This window comes from Choloepus didactylus, chromosome 3, assembly GCF_015220235.1.
Source record: "Choloepus didactylus isolate mChoDid1 chromosome 3, mChoDid1.pri, whole genome shotgun sequence".
Classification (NCBI taxonomy): domain Eukaryota; kingdom Metazoa; phylum Chordata; class Mammalia; order Pilosa; family Megalonychidae; genus Choloepus; species Choloepus didactylus.
In genome coordinates this window covers 44,012,606-44,033,568 of record NC_051309.1, presented here as the reverse complement: position 1 = coordinate 44,033,568, position 20,963 = coordinate 44,012,606, and the positions used below count along the sequence as shown (strand labels likewise).

The 20,963-nt window shown below is 36.9% G+C and overlaps 2 protein-coding genes across 17 annotated transcripts in view; one reads left to right on the top strand and one right to left on the bottom strand.

The window, feature by feature from the left end:
• The window catches only part of APBB2 (amyloid beta precursor protein binding family B member 2), a 447,074-nt gene extending 441,894 nt beyond the window's left edge, over window positions 1–5,180 (top strand). For 7 of the 14 annotated variants that reach the window (XM_037829667.1, XM_037829666.1, XM_037829663.1 and 4 more), the window contains one exon: window positions 427–5,180. In XM_037829667.1, coding sequence (XP_037685595.1) covers window positions 427–594 — 168 coding nt within the window. In that variant the 3' untranslated portion in view covers window positions 595–5,180. The remainder of the gene's footprint in view (window positions 1–426) is intronic. The other 7 variants (XM_037829656.1, XM_037829664.1, XM_037829658.1 and 4 more) reach the window with 1 other exon arrangement.
• The window catches only part of NSUN7 (NOP2/Sun RNA methyltransferase family member 7), a 151,699-nt gene continuing 135,087 nt past the window's right edge, over window positions 4,352–20,963 (bottom strand). For all 3 annotated transcript variants that reach the window (XM_037829669.1, XM_037829670.1, XM_037829671.1), the window contains 2 exons: window positions 8,159–8,282; window positions 4,352–7,672 (listed from right to left, as the gene is read on the bottom strand). In XM_037829669.1, the coding sequence (XP_037685597.1) occupies window positions 7,031–7,672; window positions 8,159–8,282 (766 nt within the window). In that variant the 3' untranslated portion in view covers window positions 4,352–7,030. The remainder of the gene's footprint in view (window positions 7,673–8,158; window positions 8,283–20,963) is intronic.

Genomic DNA, 20,963 nt, shown 5'->3' with positions numbered 1-20,963 from the left:
ACTTGCTTGGGGTCATACGGTTCACAGATGATAAAATCTAGATTCAAGCTATGTCCTTTCTACCATGTTGTCACTCAGTTAGCCATGAGAACTTGCCTAGACCGGTATGTCTGTGATGAAAAATTTAATACTCTTTCTCCAAACCCTTTTTGTTTTCATTGGTCCTTTGACTAAGAGGTACATTGTATGTAGCCTGTCAACAGAGAGAACAAGTAAGCAGAGGGGAGATGTGGATGGAAGAAAAAGGTTGCAAACACCTTTGTTGAGCCTATCTTTTAAGAGATTTAAAAAAAAATAAACTCTAGGTTTAGGAGCTAGTTCTCCTACCTTTAGAAGTAAATGTATTTGTGATGAATTAAAATCATGTTACACAAGAAGTGATGGTTCATTATTAACTACCATTGACCACTTTTTGTTTTATTTCAGTTACGGTATCAGAAGTGCTTGGTAGCCAGGCCACCTTCACAGAAAGTTCGACCACCTCCTCCGCCAGCAGACTCAATGACCAGAAGAGTCACAACCAATGTAAAACGGGGGGTCTTATCCCTCATTGACACTTTGAAACAGAAACGCCCTGTCACAGAAACGCCATAGCTGCATGTGTTGAAAGATTCCGTGATATTTGCCTGAAGATTGAATAGCTACACTAAAGAAAATGAACTATCTGACCTTCCATTCAGTTGCTGATGCTTTGTCTTCAGAGAATTTATCCTTAACAGTGTTAGACAAGCATGTTCTCTCATCTTGCCACCATCATGTGATATGAAAAGAAGCATGAATAATTTTTTTTTGCTTTCAGTAAGTTCCATCATGAGCAGTGGAAGGTCTTTTACTTACTGTAAATATTGTGAACATTACTTAACTTCACACACACAGAAGAATGTGGCCACACCCCTCCTAGTGAACTAATGCCAAGTCCTTGGAGTAAATGATGCCTAAGTTAGTTTCACTGTCTTCTTAAGCTGGATCTGTCACAAGCAACCTTTAAGTCCTACAGCACTTCGCTCTGTTTTCAACATTGGAATAGACACTGCATAGCAGATACCAGTGAATTGCTATAAAAATAGGATGACAAGTTTTCATTTTAGTTTTTCATAAAATTGAATCTGTTGGTTGACAAAATTGGCTGTTGGCATCAGTATAGAGACCAACTGGCAGCTTCCCTTGACAAGCGCTTTGACACATGGACATCATTTCATGTCTACAGCTGCTCATGAGATGTTGGAAAAAAGTGAAACTCCAAAATTGACAAAAACAAACTGAAATTGAGGAATTAAACAACAACAACAAAAAAATAGCCTTTCTTTTCAGATGGTTTTCAAACTGATTTTAAAAAAATTAACAAACATAATGCATTTCAGGTGGGAAATATTTCAAACTTCTGCCTTATATTGTACAATGCAGCTAGAGAATTATAGTTCACTATGGCCATTCTCTACAGAAACAACATTAAAATGAAAAATTCCTCATCAACCTTTCATCCTTAGTTTGAAAATTAGCCAATATGCAATTTGGAGTCGAGGAAATGTCATTTATGTTTCTGTCATACACAATTATTTTAGATGTCCACCCATCAATTTTGTTAGACCACCTCCTGTTCTGCTGGAATTCTGCATCTAGCTCAATCTTGCTACCATGCTTTTTGCCCAGAAAGCTGTCTGTCTATCATGTATTGTCCATGGCTACAAATTATATTAAGTTGAACCTTTCTTGAATTTATATATTTAATATTAGGATTTGTTGGACTCAGATATTTTAAGATTTATATTCTTTCCGTCTTATTTTAACAGGTTTAAAAATTTCATATCTGAGCAAAATATGCATAAGAACAATGGACTAACAAGTTTCCCAAAGTAGCACTTTCCTGCTACTTAACTGTAAAGATAAATTCAGACTCAATTTGTTGACAATGTTGTTTTACAAGGAAGTTGCTAAGGAAATTACTCTATTAGTCTGTTCACTCACTTTTTAATGACAAAATTAATGTTTTAAAACATCCAGTTATAAAAGTAATGCTTTACATTTATCCACTGCTATGTACTTGTCAAAATGATTTCCACATTATGCATTTGAGCCTTATAAGGTAGAGGAGGTACTAAGTGCATTTGAGAGATGAAAATATGAAGTACTTACAGGCCACATCAACTGGCCCAAGATCTCACCAAAGTTAGTGAGAAAACCAGGAGTAGAACCCAAGTCTCCCATCTCCTAATTTTTACTGTGTCATGCTGCTTCCTTTCGGTCAGGAAGAGCCCTTCCAAAATGACTTTGAGCAAATACAAAGGGTAGGTATGAAAATATTTATAGTCAGGCAATCTTAGAACCTCTATGTAAGTAGGGAAATGGGTTCAAATTGTCCGTGCAGTGGTGTTAATTGTAAGACCATTGCCCTCCCACAGTCCAGGACTATGTTCCTGCAGTGTGCCTCAAATGTGAATTAGAGGACAGGATTCTACATCAGTGCAACCTGTTAAACCTATGATTTTTTTCCAGAGATAATGTTACTTTGATAGAGATATTCCTAACTCATGGTACTTAGCTGCCAGAGAACATGATGGCATGCGTAGGTGTGTCCCTGCCTGCCGTTCCCTCTCAGTTCACTTGTGGGGTGAGGGGGTTGGAATTGTTTGCTAGTATCCTGGTGTTGGGGCAAAAATGATGCCACTTTAGAAATGAATTCCACTTCTTACCAACTTACCCACTATTCTTTCTGGTAAACAGTGCCATAATAGGACATTTTTGCATTAAGGAAATCCTTACTCTGCCCCTTGAAAAGCTGTTCAAAATTCAATCATGATCTTTCAGCTTGATTTTCACAGTGAAAAGTTTTAGTGTTACCAACTTCAGAATTCTAAATAAATAATCCACATTTGTATTGGAAATCTCTACCAGAACCCTCTGTGCATTTTTTAAGGCATATATTTGTTTTTAGGATCATGAAGACTGCGCTAGCTTTAGTAGCAAACTGATTTATATATGCAATTATAAGATGCATTAAGATGAATAAGCCTTTACATATTGAAAACTTTACTGCAGATAGTTTTGTTTTGAAAATAGCTTTGCATACTAAATGTAAATTAATTTTATAAAATTAATTATGTTAAACAGTATGCTCAGACACTTTCTGCCATGGCCAAAAAGTATGTATGAAAGTATGTGTGTATTCGTCTGAAAAGGATGCCAATGTTTTATCAGATATTGTAATGACACTTCAGTTACCTATGCATTCTTTATATCTGTGATTTGGTAAACAGGCAGCCGTGTTCACTATGCCTTGTATGTCTTATCATTTTTTTAATTAATCTGTTAAATACAGCTTAAAATATTTTTTATTTTATTTATTCTATTTTTACTGATATATACTGCATTATTGTGTTAATGTATTATCTTTACTGGATATTATCTCACAATATATCCAGGTCTAAGTAATCTCAGTGAACTATACATTGCCTAAAAGGTGGTTTTGTAATGATTTGTAGTCACATTTTTATTGGAATATGTAGAAGAAAAGGCAAAATGTTTAAAGTTCCTTTTGTTTTTTAAAAGCAGCTAGATAGACACAGACTTGCCACCTCATTTATGTGCTCCTTGGCAGCATCAAGGAGAACAGCCTACATGCCTATGGCTAAAAACTTTACTTTGCAGGCTAAAGCACTGCTTGGTGCTTCATTTTTATATCCTTCACAACCTGTATAATTTCATCTAAGTGATATATACATGTCCACATGCCCTTTGTTTCCACCTGGATATAACCACCCATAGCCAATTAGAGTCATTGTTTTTTGTCTGTCTATTTTAATGCATGAAGGGACACTAGACCCATTCCCATTAAAACAAGTTCTTGGTGATAAACTGTTGGCACTACTACTTTTTTAAAAATCCACTTCATGATTTTAAGATGAATAGTTGTAAGACTTTCTGCACAAGCTTATTTACCAGAAACCCTACATCTTTCCTTTTTCTGTATAACACACTCATTTCTCAAGCATAAAAACACAAATTCAAGATTTCAAAAGCAACATGAAAAACATTCCCCTAATGGATATTAGTACTATTTAATAAAACCATTAACTCTCTACTGTTTGCCAGGTTTAGCCTAATACCCAGCTAATGTTTGTTACCTTGCCAGTATATACAGCTTCAGAGAAAGACACCGCTCAGACTATCAATTAGAGCAGTCTGTCATCCAAAGCAGGCTCATCTTGAAAGAACCTTTTGTATTCCTTTTTCACCACTTTTGCTGTTGACCACTTCGACGCATTTAAATGTAATCTGCTGTGAAAATAAACTTAGCTGCATAAAATGTTTGGCTCATTTATCTGACATGTCATACACAGAAATAGAAATACAAATACATTTAGTGTCAGCATTAGCCATTTTATTTTTAAATTATTCTTCCCACAAAGTAGACTTCTTAGAAATCAGTGTAGTAATATAAGATTCTGCTTTGATTATTTATTGCTTATTTCCACCTGGTAAGAACTAGAAAGTAACTGTTTAAAATAGTTTTGAGTAATACGTAACACTCCTTATTTGGTGGTCTGGAAGGACAGCTGGCATTCTGGACACAGGCCTATTTAGTCACCCAACCGTCATTTTTCACAGTCTTTCTAGGATTAATATATTTCAGCATTAAGAAGCTGACACCAAAGAAAGAAAACATGAATCCAAAATAAAAGGTAACTAGAAAAATCAGGTTCATCTGGTTTAGTTTAACTGAAATACATAGAAGAAGAATTTATGTGTGTATGCATCTTTTATTCATCTTGCATTTCCCCCATTTGTTTACCTCTAACTCTATCAAGGCAGTAACTCAAGAAAATAATAGGTGAACAAAATTTCATTTTGGTTTCAGGTATTATAGTGGAAAATAGTTAATCTGAAGTTACTCGTGGATTTTCAGAATTATCAGTAATTCCATTATTTTAGATTTTTGCAGCACTCTTCTCTAAGCTCAAGAAAACTAAAATGCAAAGTTCTGTTTAAGCAATATTCTTCATTAGAAGTAAAAAGTATTTTTCTTTTTACTCCACCACAGAATTTGAGTAATTGATTGTCAAAAAAAAAACCAAAGAAAAAACCTGGAGGCTTAATTAGCAAATGGTTTAATTCAGAATCTAAAGAGAAAAATAATTTAGTGCCAAGGTGCATTTTATGAGATACTACAAATTGTCACATGACAGCAACCATATGCTGCTATAGGGATTAGAAAAATATCCTGAACTATTTTGTAACAATGAGAGTTTTCACTTTATAATGTATCACAGAAAATATACTTGCGAAAAAGTCAGACTTGCTTGTTTTGAGCAATGGAGTACTTCAACCTGGGGCAGGGGATGGGAGTGTGGGGGTGGGGAAAGAAAGGGATAAAATTTATCTGGGATAAAGTATCATCAGCTCTTTACTGAACAATGTTAAATTAAGCTGCACTGACCTAGAAGCATGGAACACCTTAAACCAGCTAGAGACCTGCTGGGGAGTAAGAGAATGAAACACATACTATAACTTTTAGGGCAAAGACATCTATAGTTTTGATTTCTGAAAATAGTAAAATAAGATAAGCATTTAAAATATTTCTGTAAAGTCATAATTAACATGAGAAGTTGTATTTGGGGATTTAAAATAATAAGCCTGGTTCAAGTACAAAAAGTTTCTTCACTAACACATTTTATCCATAAATGTAAATATTTAGCTATAATAAAATATTACTACTAAAATGAAACTCACCAAAAAAAATTTGCCATTCTTTATCTTCATTTCAAGGTGAGAAAATGAATAGACTGTTAGGGCTAAAACAGATCTACATGTTCAATTTGAAGACGATAATATTCTAAAATCATACCATCTGAATTTACCAGTTATGAATTTGCATAACACCAACACAACTGAATTCTGAAAATAGAACTTTAAATTTGTACTTTATGAATATGTTTATGAACATTTTTTAAACATTACAGTTTATAATTGTAACATATGAATTAGTGTCAAACAATTTCTGTTGCCATGATGATAAAATCAGTAGACCCAGAAATGATAATCATACCAAATTTGGTAGGCAATTGATAATACATTCAAGATGAATTGACTTTTAATAAAATTTAAAAAAACATAGTGCTACAGTATATTTTAATAGATTGTGCATCAGAAGTGATTACCAAAGTTTGATTACTGTTTGCAATGTGTAATGACTTGTAGATGTTTCAATAGAATCAGAAATTTCTTCTGGGTTTCTTCAACAATAGGTGTCACTTGTACTCAACACTTTTGCCTCTTCCTCGGAATTATTAATATTTTGATGAAATTTGCTTACAGACATCTTTTACAAGTATTTGATCAGAAGGGATTACCTTCCAACTCAAGATCATGGGAGCTCTTCCAGAGTGAGACGCAATTTTCACTCTAAATGGACATTTAGCTACATATACCTGGCATTTAAGAACTTCCTGTTCTTCCTATTAATACTCAACCTCAATCACATCACAAAAACGCACATCATGCCCTGTTTAAAGAATACTTTGATTTGTAAAAAAATCAACCTTGATAGTGATTGAAAATGTCTTGTTAAACTGCAATTGACTGGATGCTGAACAGCAATCTAAAGTTGGTGGGAGAGGGCCAGCATTTTCTCCATAGCTATACTTTATAATTGCCTCACAAGTTACATTTGAAAAGAAGCCTGTTATAAGGCAGGAAGTGTGTCTTCAGGAAAAGTTGTTGCATCTTTTTTTAAAAACTGGTATCCTAAATCTAGACTAGCTAACAAAAGTGAGACAAGTACTAACAGCTGATACTGAGACATCCTAAAGCAGATTAGCAGTGAGCTGTCAAAATCTCTAAGCACTGCTTTGCTTAATCTCTTACATTATTGTTTCTCACTTGTCTAAATTCTCTGAAGATAATATCCCATTTAGAAGACACTAAGTGGGCCGTCTTGAATATCTTGTATAGGAATGTTTAACCTTCAGGGAAATGTTGGACTTGGGAAAAAAAAAATCAACTGCTCTCGGCCCCTGTGAAAAACACAAGATGATCAAAGCCATGGTCGAGGACGCCTGAGTAGGGAGAAAGGTAAGTTTTCTTTAGGCTTTTCCCCTCTTCTGGATACTGATGGTGTGGGAAAGCAGCTGGGCACAACATTCTTGGGTGCAACCCAACGACAGTAAAAATATTGATTCGGTATCTGAGATCTGAGCCCTTGGGGGCTTGAAAATGGCAACATTACAGGAGGCAAAACAATTTCTACAGGTTTCAGTGCCACCATTTTGTCTTCTGGTCGATGTCTTATAAAGTTTGTCGGCCGTTCATATGGTCTGGAGGTAGATGTGTTCTTCATAAACGTAGGCACCAAAGGATTGGTGGCGGGCTTGCTGGGTTTTCTGATCTGTGAGGGAGCACCTGCTTGAGTTGTATTTTTCTGTGGAAGAGGAGTCTTTGCTAATGTCTCTGATCTATTAGCATTTGCTTTGGTTTCTCGATTCAGGAACTCAGCAATTTTTGTTTGGATGCCATTATTATCGTTATTGGAAGTTTTTGGCAACGTCGTTTTTGATTTCATCATCTTCTTCTTCTTCTCCCGTTTTGGTGATTTACCCAACTCGATGCCATCCAGCAGCCCCTTCGCAGCAGCACGGGCCAAAACATCTTTCACTGACACTGTCTCAGATGGGTCCCGCTACAATTAAAGAAGCAGTTACTAGTTACTATGTATATACAAATATTTATCAGTGCTTTAGTAAAAATAAAACTATCTTTATTATATTAAAAGAAATGAGTTTTAGGCTTTAGTCCCTAATATATCCCATAAGCTTCAACAAATGTCCTTTTGGGTTTGTTTGGGTTTCTTTTTGTAGTTAAATTTTCCCATCTGTGGACTTGATAGAAAAAAACTTTTGTAGCTTATTTCTTATGTATGAGGTAAAATGCACTACATGTTAGCAAAGTGATTGTAGAGGAGGGGATGGAGGGCAGGCAATAGAGAAACACCCAAGAAAAGTATAAAGAATAGAGATTATTTGCCACAGAGCAATAATCCCTTTTCCTGTCTCTTAGCACACCAGTTCAAGATAGTCACAAAATCCCTGGGCTCCTTTTATGAGGCTTTGTTGTTTTTTAATTCCAAAGTATAAGATGAAATGGAATTTTTTTTTTTCCTCCTTACCTCCCTTGTTAGAATAGAAAGAAAACAACCATTGGTGATTTCAGATGGTTCCATTCTGAAAACTTTGTCAGTACTCAAATGTATTTCCTTTAAGGAGCACAATGGAAGAACAGGAGGACTAAGCCTGCAGTAAACATGGAAAAACATTTAATTGTTAGAATAAATTACAACTAAATTTTCTTCTGTTTTACCAACTGTTTAAACAAGAATTTCAAATAAGAGTAAAATGCTGAAGCAGTCTTTTCCAAAATACTATATTATAAATTAAAAGCTTTATTTCATATTAATTCATCATTTATCAACTTCCCAAGTTCTCCATCTTTAAATATCTAAGCCAAACATAACAATCTTTAACAAATTAAAAGCTGCTTCTCCCCAAGTCACTAATATGTTAACAAAAGGCTGCCATTATCAAAATGGGTAAGTAGTAATCACAATGGTATAGTCCTAAAATTTCTATACTTCCACATGTTTTCAAAACACAAAAGATATTCCTTTCTTTTGGTTACTTTTTGCACAATTACAAGCTAAAAATATGGCCTAATCATTTTAATTAAATTATTTTTTCCAAACACTCTGAGTACTAATGGATAAGTTACATAACGTTCAAGAAAGTACATAACAAAGAAAAAAGTTTGTGTCAGAGAAATATAAAAAGCTTTAATCACTAATATGTTTAAAATAAAATTTTTGTTTTACAATTAATATTTAATTCACATTTAATAGTAAAGTAGTTCACTTATGAATAATAAATAGTTCTTATCTTTCCATACTTTTAGAATTAAATATACTCAATAAGTCCAAGCAATTATACTCTATTCTACCTGAATTAAAATGTTAAAAAGTCCTATATTAATAAATTTGTCTATTATATTCTGAAATTAGAAATCAATTTTAAATTTATTTTCCTACTAAGTGCAAGCAAAGCACATAAATAAAACATAGTTAATTTTCTTATAAATTATAGTTTATAATTTAGTTGGGGAAAGCTAATATGCTTATAATAATATAAAGAAGATCAAATAAGAATGCTGAACCAGGTAAAGACAAAATTATGTAGAACTACAGAGAAAGATGCAATTAATTCTGGCCATGAGAGGGAAAAAATTCTAAATTTTGGATTCCTGCCCCACCCATCCCACCCCACCTTAGGGAAAGGACAGGAAAGAGAGAAGGGGGTATTTGACATGAATTAATCTCCAACAGCCACACCAAACTAGAAGGCTCATCCTGAAGTGACAAACAATTGAACACATGGTGCCCAATAGGCTTCCAACCTGGTATTAAGACTCCAGGAACAGAACTTTTAGTAAAACTTGTTAAAAGAAGCATAACATACTTCAGAAAAGTGAACAAATACTACCTAGTTTGATTCATTTTCAAAGTGAGCATCTCTTGATGAGTACCCAGCTCAACATTGCTCCACATGCTTCAAAGATTCATCCATCCTGTTGTGTATGGGACCACATCCTCATTGCTATATAGTATTCCTTGTGTGTCTATAACACAATTTATTTATTCTATCTACTACTGATGGGCATTTGGATTGTTTCTAGTTTGGGACCATTAAATAATGCAGCTGTGAACATTTCTGTACATGTCTTTTGGTAAACATGTAGGCATTTCTGCTGGGTATATGTCTAGGAGTAGAATTGCTGGATCATAGGTTATGTATGTGTTCATCTTTAATAGATTCTACCTAATGATTTTCCAAAGTGGTTGTACCAGCAATGCATAAGAGTTCCAACTGCTCCATATCCATGCCAACCCTAGAATTATGTGTTTGGTTTGTTGCTGTTGTTTGTTTGTTTTAACCATTCTGGTGGATGGGTAGATGCATCACCTTTGGTTTTTACTTGCATTTCTCTGATACCAAGCAAATTAAACACCTTTTCTTATGTTTATTGGCTCTCTAGATATTCATGTTAAGTGCCTGTTCAAGTCTTTTGCCAATTTTTCTATTGGATTGTCCATCTTTTATATTAGCTTTTGGAGTTCTTTAATTATTCTGCATTCAAGTATGTTCCTGGATACATTTTATTACAAATCTCTTCTTTCTGTGGTTTGCCTTACTTTCTTGTGTCATTTGATAACAGTAACCCTATTTATTTTTTCCTTCACATTTTGGGGATTTGTGTAAGAAATGTTTGCCTACTTCAAGACCATGGAGATATCCAGTATTTTCCTCTGCAACCTTTATTGTTTCATCTTCCACATTTATATATCTAATCCATCTGAAATCAATTTTTGTGTATGGTGTGAGGCAGGGGTCAAGTTTTACTTTTTCCTCTATATGACTATCCAGTTAACTATTTACTGAAAATCTCATCCTTTCTAAACTATACAGCAGTGTCACCTTTGCCATAAATCAGGTAAGTATAGATACGTGAGTCTATTTCTGGGCTCTCTCTTCTGTTCTATTAGTATACATATGCTATAATACAGCATTATAATGTGTTGATATCACATAATAGAAGTCTTCCAGCTTTGTTCTTTTTTAAGATTGCCAGGGCTAGTTTTTGCATTTGTAGTTACATGTAAATTATAGAATCAGCCTGTGAATTTTTATGAAGAAAAAAAAAAACTGCCAGGATTTTAAATGGGATTTTTTGTTGGATGCAGTGATGTACTATCCAGGGAGCTGGAGTTAGGAATGAAGGCTTTAATCTCCCAGATGGTGGGAGTGCTAAAACTCTTAGCTGTTAATCTGCATTGGAGACTGCCTGAGCTGAAGAGAGGCATCTCACCCAGGATAGTCACTCCTCTATCCTGGACAGTCTACATTCAAAGCCTAATCAGTGTGGGAATATCAAGACTCAGCTCCCTTGTCCAAACTTGGAGCAACTTTGAAGCCTTATTACAGCTCAACTTCTCTCTCTGCCCAATTAATCCTGTTTTCTCCCCATCATTCCATAAATGTTGATTCTAGTAGAATTCCCCAATAAACTTCCTGTACATTAATCTCCATCTCCAAGTATGCTTCCTAGGGAATTTTATCTGTAACAGTTGGTGCCACAGTGGTCTGCAAAAGCAGAAGGAGGATGGGATTTTGGAGCTGGATTGTCCTGCCATTCAGCAATAAGGACACCATCCCTGACAATATGTGGCAAACAGATAGCCCCTGGCACAAGTAATAGCACAATACTTAAGACTTTCTCCCACTGGTAAACTGGGATGGTGAAATGAACTGGAATGCCAGGGGATTAGTTGGGATGATGGATCAGAGATATGGGGGGAATGGTAATTATAAGGACAATGAAATTGGGTGGTGTTACTAAGCTCAATTAATGCTTTGGAAAAACAAAACCAAAGCCAAGAATGATTGACAATTAAAAACTAAATATAAAAACCAGGGGAAGAAACTTCCAGGGAAGATGGCAGAGTAGGAATTTCAGGACTCAGTCCTTCTACCAAAACAACTATTAAACAGGCAGGAACTGTCTGGAACAAATATTTTGAAACTTGAGAGGCCAAAAGAACACTATACAATTTCCAAGGAAATGTAGGAGGAAAAGGCTGATAAACTACAGTTAATTGCTCCCTCTGTGTAGTGGCTACAGGGGCTTATCCTCCACTCTTATGGCAGGCCACTGTGGGGTCTAGTCCTTGGCTACTTGCTGCTGACAGGGAAATAAAAATCCTCTTTCTCCAAGAACAGGGGTGGGCACAGCCTATCACTGATCACAGCTATTGATTAGGATCACTGGGAGTGTTCCAGTTTGCTAATGCTGCCATAATGCAAAACACAAGAAATGGATTGGCTTTGATAAAGGGGGTTTATTTGGTTACAAAGTTACAGTCTGAAGGCCATAAAGTGTCCAAGGTAAGGCATCAACAATCGGGTACCTTCACTTTAAAAAGAGCCACACAGGCCCAGATGCAGAGGAGCTGCAGTTAAGGGAGGACAAAATGCCCCAAGAGCAATATTTTGAAGAATGCCATCTTGAAATGCAACCTGGGAGCAAGCAGATGCCAGCCACATGCCTTCCGAGCTAACAGAGGTTTTCCAGATGCCATTGGCCATCCTTCAGTGAAGTCCTTCAGTGAAGATACCCGATTGTTGATGCCTTACCTTGGACACTTTATGGCCTTCAGACTATAACTTTATAACCAAATAAATCCCCTTTATAAAAGCCAGTCCATTTCTGGTATTTTGCATAATGGCAGCATTAGCAAACTAGAACAGATTTTGGTACCAGAGAAGTGGGGTGCTGCTGAGTTTGCAAATACCAAACATGTTGGAACAGCTTTTTAAATGTATAAGGGGAAGATTCTGGAAGAATTGTGAGGAGCTTGACAGAAAAGGCCTAGACTGCTTTGAATAGAATGTTGGTAGAAATATGGACTCTAAATATACTTCTGATGAGGCCTTGAGCAGAAATGACGAATGTGTTGTTGCAACCTGGAAGGAAGGTGATCCTTGTTTTAAAGTGGCAGAGAATTTGGCAAAATTGTGTCCTCATATTGGATGGAAGGCAGAAATTGAAGGCAACAAGCTGGAATACTTAGCTCAAGAGATCTCCAAGCTAAATATAGCAAACGCAGGGTGGCTTCTCCTTGCAGCTTATAGTAAAATGTGATAGGACAGAGATAAGCTGAGAAATGAACTCTTGGGTACAAAGAAACCAGAAACTGATAGTTTGGAAAATTCTGGGCTTCCAGAAGGTGATAACCCAGAGGCTACAGCTCCATGTGAGGATTTAACCAAACATGGAACCCGAATGCCATTTCAGTACAAGCCAAGATTGGAGATGGAATTATCCAGAAAGAATTTGTGGAAAGTCCTATTGTCTGACGGTTTTGACCCCTGTGTACTTCAGGCCAAGCCAACAAGATTTCTGCCAGATCTATATAGACAGAGACACTGCCAGTCTGGACTGGAGAAGGGACAAATTGAAGGAAATATTTCTTCAAAGACAGAGCCATGGAGATTGAGGTCTGGAGTCAAGAGGTCTTGGGAAGCGAAAGCAGAGCAGCCTGTGCACGTGGAACAGGTGAGTTTGCCCCAGAGGCAGAGCACGGGCCTTCTGCCTCGATGCTCAGGAAGAGTGCTGCCACCCCAGGGCTCAGAGCGCGCGGAGCACATTCCCCGGGGATTGGGGAAAGCCTGGCTGCTAACCCAAAGTTTGGAGAGTGGAGAGTTTGCTCCAAAGAGGCAGAGTCCAGGTGGCACCCCGATGTTTGAGGAGGGTGGGGCTGAGAAGGTGGTCTCCCTAGTGTGTGGATATGTTGGAACAGTCACCCCAGCATTTGGAGAGAGAAGGACTGCCACACTGGCCCTTGGAAAGGGTTAAACTCCGGCTCTCTCAAGCCCCCAAGGATAAAACATTATATAAATGATTCTCAGACTTTGAAATCTAATGGAGTTTGCCCTGCAGGTTTTAGGAATTGTTTTGGTCCCTTAAACCATGTTTTCTTTTCAGTTTGTCCTTATAGCAATGGGAATGTTTATCCTATGACTGTCCCTCCTTTGTATATTGGAAGCAGATAACTTGTTCTAGTTTCACAGGTCCAGAGCCAGAATGGAATTTTGCATTTACAATAGACCATGCCTGTGATTGATTTCGATGGGATCTTGTACTTACCTATTGTTATTGAAATGATTTAAATTTTTGTGATATTGTGACAGGATGAATGTATTTTGTGTATTGAAAGATCATGTCATTTTGGGGTCCAGGGTGTGGAATGTGCCAGTTTGGATGTATTATGTCCCCCCAAAATCCATCATCTTTAATACAGTCTTGTGGGGGCAGATGTATTAGTGTTGATTAAATTGGAATTCTTTGATTGAGTGTTTCCATGAAGATGTGACTCAACCAACTGTGAGTGAAACATTTGATTGGCTAATTTCCATGGAGCTGTTACCCCACCCATTCAGGGTGGGTGTTAATTGGATCACTGGAGTCATATAAAAGATTTCACAGACAAGGACTTCAGAGCAGCTGTGAGTGACATTTGGAGAGCAACTGAGAGTGACATTTTGAAGAGGAGCTGCAGCTAAGACAGGACAAAACACTCCAAGAGCAATATTTTGGAGAACGCCATTTTGAAATGCAACCTGGGAGCAAGTGGATGCCAGCCATGTGCCTTCTGAACTAACAGAGGTTTTCCAGACACCAATGGCCATCCTTCAGTGAAGGTACCAGATTGTTGATGTCTTACCTTGGACACTTTATGGCTTTCAGACTGTAACTTTGTAACCAAATAAACCCGCATTAGAAAAACCAATCCATTTCTTGTACTTTGCATTCTGGAAGCATTCACAAACTGGAACAGGGCAGAAGGAATAGTCAAAGAAATAAGGACACAGAACTTCCCAATCTCAGCAAAAGACATGAATATGCATATCTAAGAAGCTCAGAAAATACCAAACAGGATAAATAAAGAAAAATAAACCCCATCATATACTGATCACACTATCAAATGAAAAGGACAAAGAGAGAGTTCTGAAAGATGCAAGAGAAAAGCAATGTGTTATGTACAAGGCAGTCCCAATACTGAGTGCCAATTTCTCATCAGAAACTAGGGATGCAAGAAGGCAGTGGGTTGCAATATTTAAAGTGTTGAATGAAACCAACTGCCAGCCAAGAATTTTATATCTAGCAAGACTCATAAAAATGAGGGAGAGATTAAGACATTCTCAGATAAACAAAAGCTGAAGGAATTCATCACCACTAGACCTGCCCTATAAACAATCGTAAAGGCAGTTCTTCAGACTGAAAGGAAAGAACACTAGACAGTGGTTCAAAGCAGCATAAAGAAATAAAGGCTTTCAGTAAAGGCATAATTTGGCTAACTATAAATGCCTGTATTATTTTATTATATTGTTTAGTATGTAAATACACTTCTTGCTTCCTTCAGGTGCTAATATGCAAATGCATAAAAAGTAATGATAAGATCTCCCACCAGTGACACGGACTATAAAATCTCTCACAGTCAGTGAAAAAGATCCCTACCAATATCCTGACTCAGAGCCCAAAGCCCACAGAGTCCCACAGCAGGAATTAAATGGGGGCAGAGTGGAATACAAAAGGTCAACAAGGAGGGATTTCCAACATGGAGGATTAGGGAGGCAATTGCAAAATCTTCCCTAAAAGCAAGTAGCTAGGCAGAAAATACCCAAATCAACTGTTTGGGAATCTGGAGGACAAGGGAGGACGTTTCAAGGCCAGGTCAGTGAGAACGAAGAGTCTGAGAAAATGTGGACAAGAGACTGTGTTTCCAGCCCTGGGTGCTGGTGCCCATACCCCACCCTTGAGGGAAACAGCAATGAGCAGACTTATCCTTGCCTGGGGGATGGCTACAGACTGGGGCAGCTGGGGGAGTCCTCTGCCACAAGTAAAGTGGGGGACAGAGCCTCGCATTGAGCTAGATTTTGGCCAGCAAGGGGAGTACACTGGATCCCCACAGTTTCATCCCCACCTGGTCAGACACAGCCTGGGCTCCAGAAGGTAAATAGTATCTGGGGATCACTAAGTCACTGAACAGTGCCATCTGCTGGGCAGGCTGGAAAGTGCAAGGGAATTGCAGGGCTTTTCAGAGCCTTTCCAGACCCTATCCTAGGCCCATTGGAGCTGGTCCATACCCCCTGCATGGGAACCCAGCCTTGTTTTGGCTGAGAAATATGGACAATGCAACTGTCAAAGCAGTGCCCTAAAACAAACCCAGATCTTGCTGGCCAGCAAAAAGCAGAGCATTCCTGGGCCACCTGCTGGCTTGGGAAGTTGAACCTCTCAGTCCCCAATGTGAGGTCTTTCTTGCAGGAGCCCACAGGTGGGGTCTCAGCCAAAGTGCACAATTCCCACCCCCTATCCCCAGAGTCAGCAGCTTCCAGCAGACATGGAAAACTTCAGCCTTGACTGAATTGTGGCCTGGTTGGGTCCCAGCCCAGCAGGCTGTCACAGTCAGGGAGAGGCCAGGCTGTAGAAGAGAGGTGGCCCAAGAGTGCCATCTTCTGGGAAGACAGGGAAAGTGCAGTCTGACAAACTGCTTTTCTGTCCAACCCCTAACAGACTTCTGAAAAGGGTTGCACCTCTGTGTGGGGCCCTAACCCTGGTTTGGTGAGGAATAACTTGAGAAACCAAATGCCAAAGGAGACATTAAAAGCAAATCCAAGCAACTACAAAAACTTAGATGAGCAAGGGAAATCAACTTGCAAAATAACCTTATCAACATAATCAAATGCCAAGAAACCAACAAAAAATCAGAAAGCACATGATGAAGAAAGAAGATATGGCCAAGCCAAATGACCAAATTAAAAAGACAGGGGAGAAACATAATTTGGAATAACTAATCAAAGATATTCATACAAACTCCTAAATAACTTCAGTTAGTTGGCTAAAGAGATAGAGTATATCAAGAAGACACTAGAAGAGCTTAAAGAAGAATTTAAAAGAATAAATAGAAAAATAGCAGATTTTATGGAAATGAAAGATACTTTAGATCAAATTTAAAATATACTAGAGACACACAACAGCAGATTTGAAGAGAAAGACGAAAGAATAAGTGAACTAGAAAACAGAGCAACTGAATTCAAATGCACAACAGATCAAATGGTAAAAAAAGATGGGGCAATTTGAATCAGAGCTCAGGGAAATGAATGACAACATGAAGCACAGAAATGTAAGAATCACTGTTGTCCCAGAAGGAGAAGAGAAAAGGCCTAGGAAGAGTGTTTGAAGACATAGTTGGGGAAAACTTCCCAACCGTTATAAATGACATAAATATGCAAATCAAAGATGCTCAATGAACTCCAAATAGAATAAATCCAAATAGACCCACTCCAAGACACATACTAATCAGACTTCCAAATGCTGAAGAGAATGAGAGAATTCTGAAAGCAGCAAGAGAAAAGCAAATCACCACATACAAGGGAAGCCACATAAAACTAAGCACTGACTTCTCATCAGGCACCATGGAGCAAGAAGGCAATGGTACAATATATTTAAGATTCTGAAAGAAAAAAATTGTCAGCAAAGAATTCTTTATTCAGCAAAGCTGAAAAAAGTGAGGGAGAGTTTAAATTTTTCACAGATAAACAAATGTTGAGAAAATTTGTTAACAAAAGACCTGCCCTAAAAGAAATACTAAAGGGAGCTCTGTTGGCTGAAAAAAAGGGAGGGGGAGAGGTCTGGAGGAGGGCACAGAAGTGAAGCGTATTAGTAAGGATAACTTAAAGGATAAAAAGAGAGAAGAAAAAAATAGAGTGAAAAAAACAAATGATAAGATGGTTGAAACAAGAACTGCCTTGGCAGTAATAACTTTGAATGTTAATGGATTAAACTACCCAATTAAAACACACAGTTTGGCAGAATGGATTTAAAAATATTACCCATCTATATGCTGTTTACAAGAGACTCATCTTAGAACCAAAGATACAAAAGGTTGAAAGTTAAAGGATAGAAAAAGATATTCTACACAAGTAGTAAACAAATGAAAGCTGGGGTAGCTCTACTAATATCAGACAAAATAGACCTTAAATGTAAAGATGTCATAAGAGATAAGGAAGGATACTATATCTTAATAAAAGGAGCAATTCACCAAGAAGAAATAACAATCATAAATATTTGTTCACCCAATCAAGGAGCCCCAAAGTACATAAGGCAAACACTGGCAAAACTGAAGGGAACAATAGACACTTCTAGTGAGAGACTTCAACACACCACTGCCTTCTATACACAGAACAGACAGACAGAGGATCAATAAGGAAATAGAGAACCTAAACAATATGATATATTAATTAGACCTTATATACATATGTATGTGTGTATATATATTTATATTGTTGCACCCCAAAACACCAGGATGTACATTCTTCTCTAGTGCTCATGGTACATGCTGGAGCTCAAAACAGGTCTTAATAATTTTAAAAAGCACTTTCTCTTATCATAATGGAATGAAGCTGGAAATCAATAACTACCAAAGAACTGGAAGTTCACAAATATATGGAGGTTAAACAACACACTCTTAAACAATCAGTGGGTCAAAGAAGAAATTGCAGGAAAAATAAGTAAATATCTGGAGATGAATGAAAATGAAAATACAACATATCAAAACCTATGGGATGCAGGGAAAGGTGGTACATAAAGGGAAATTTATAGCTCTAAATGCCTACATTAAAAAGGAAGAAAAAGCTAAAACCAAAGACCTAACTGAACAACTGAGGAAACTACGGAAAGCGCAGAAAACTAACCCTAAAGCCAGTAGAAGAAATAACAAAGATTAAACTGGAAATAAATGACTTGGAGAGCAAAAAAAACTATAGAGAGAATTAATAAAACCAAAAGTTGATTCTTTGAGAAGAGCAACAAGATTGACAAACCCTTAGCTACACTGACAAAATCAAAAAGAGAGACGATGCAAATAAATAATGTCAGAGATGAGCAGGCAGTCATTACCATGGGCCCCAAAGCAAAAACAAAACAAAACAAAACAAAAAAAACATGAGAGACTACTAGCCAACAAACTAGACAACTTAAAATGGACAATTTCCTAGAAACACACAAACAACATATACTGACTCAAGAAGAAATAGAAGACCTCAACAAACAAATCACAAGTAAAGTGATTCAATCAGTCATCAAAAACCTCCCTTCAAAGAAAAGCCCAGGGCCAGATGGCTTCACAGGGGAATTTTACCAAACATTCCAAGAAGAACTAATACTATGCCTGCATAAACTCTTCCAAAGAATAGAAAAGGGAACACTACCTAACTCATTCTATGAAGCAAACATAACTCTAATACTAAAACCTGATAAGGATACTACAAGAAAGGAAAACTACAGACCAATCTCTCTAATGAATATAGATGCAAACACTTTCAACAATATACTTGCAAATTGAATTCAATGGCACATTAAAAGAATTACACACCACAACCAAGTGGGGTTTATTCCAGGAATGCAAAGAGGTTCAACGCAAGAAAATCAATCAATATATTACAACACTTTAACAAATTGAAAGGGAAAAATCACATGATCATCTCGACTGACATGGAAAAGGCATTAGACAAAATTCAACATCTTTTCTTTTTTTATTAAAATTCAGTTTTATTGGGATATATTAACAAACCATACAGTCATCCACAGTGTACAATCAGTTGTTCAGAGTACCATTATATAGTTGTGCATTCATCACCACCATCAAGTTTTGAACATTTTCATTACCACAAAAAAAGAATAAGAATAAAAATTAAAGTAAAAAAGGACATCCAAAACATCCCATACCCCCATCCTGCCCTATTATTCATTTACTTTTTGTCCTCATTTTTCTACTCATCTGTCCAAATACTAGATAAAGGGAGTGGGAGCCACAAGGTTTTCACAATCACATGGTCACACAGGATCACATAATAAGCTATATAGGTATAAAATCATCTTCAAGATTCAAGGCTACTGGGCTGCAGTTCAACAGTTTCAGGTATTTCCTTCTAGTTATTCCAATACACTAAAAACTAAAAAGGGATATCTATACAATGCATAAGAATAACCTTCAGAATGACCTCTTGACTCTAATTGAAATTTCTCAGCCTCTGCAACTTTATTTTGTTTCATTTCTTTTCCCCCTTTTGGTGAAGGCTTTCTCAATCCCACAATCAGCATCCTTTCTTGATAAAAACACTTCAAAAAGTAGGGATTGAAGGGAACTTCCTCAACATGATAAAGGGCATACATGAAAAACCCACAGCCATCATCATACTCAATGGTGAGAGACTGACAGCTTTCCCTCTAAAATCAGGAATGAGACAAAGATGCCTGCTGTCACCACTATTAGTCAACATTGTACTAGAAGTTCTAGCCAGGGCAATTAGGCAAGAAAAAATAAAAAAGGCACCCAAATCAGAAAGGAAAAAGTAAAACTCAGTATTTGCAGATGACATGATCCTATATTTAGAAAATCCTGAGAAATCTACAAAGCTACTTGAACTAATAAACAAATTCAGCAAAGTGGCAGGATACAAGATTAATGTGCAAAAATCAGGAGTGTTTCTATACACTAGTAATTACTTAACTGAGGAGGCAGTTAAGAAAAAAAATCCCATTCATAATAGCAAATAAAAGAACCAAGTATCTAGGAATAAACTTAACCAGGAATGGAAACAAATCAAATAGGTGGAAAGACAATCCATGTTCATGGATAGGAAAGCTAAATGTCATTCAGATGTAATTTCTATCCAAAATGATTTACAGATTTAATGCAATACCAATTAAAATTCCAGCAACCTACTTTGTAGACTTGGAAAAGTTAGTTATTAAATTTATTTGGAAGGGAAAGGGGCCTCAAATATCCAAAAGCATCCTTAAAAAGAAGAACAAAGTGGGAGGACTTAAACTTCCTGACTTTAAAACTTATTATAAAGCCACAGTGGTCAAAACAGCAAGGTATTGGCACAGAGATAGACATACTGAACAATGGAATCAAACTGAGAGTTCAGAAATGGACCATTGTATCTGTGATCAATTGATTTTTGACAAGGCCCCCAAATTCAGTGAACTGGGACAAAATAGTTGCTTCAATAAATGGGAATGAAAGAGGACCCCTACCTCACACTTTATACAAAAATTAACTCAAAGTGGATAAAAGACCTAAATATGAGAGCCAATACCATAAAACTCCTAATGGAAATAAACAGAAATATCTTCAAGATCTAGTAATAGAAGGTAGCTTCTTAGACCTTACATCCAAAGCACAAGAAATGGAAGACAAAAATAGATAAATGGGAATTCCTGAATACTGAACACTTTTATGCTTCAAAGGACTCTGTCAAAAAGGTGAAGAGGCAGCCAACTCAATGGGAGAGAATATT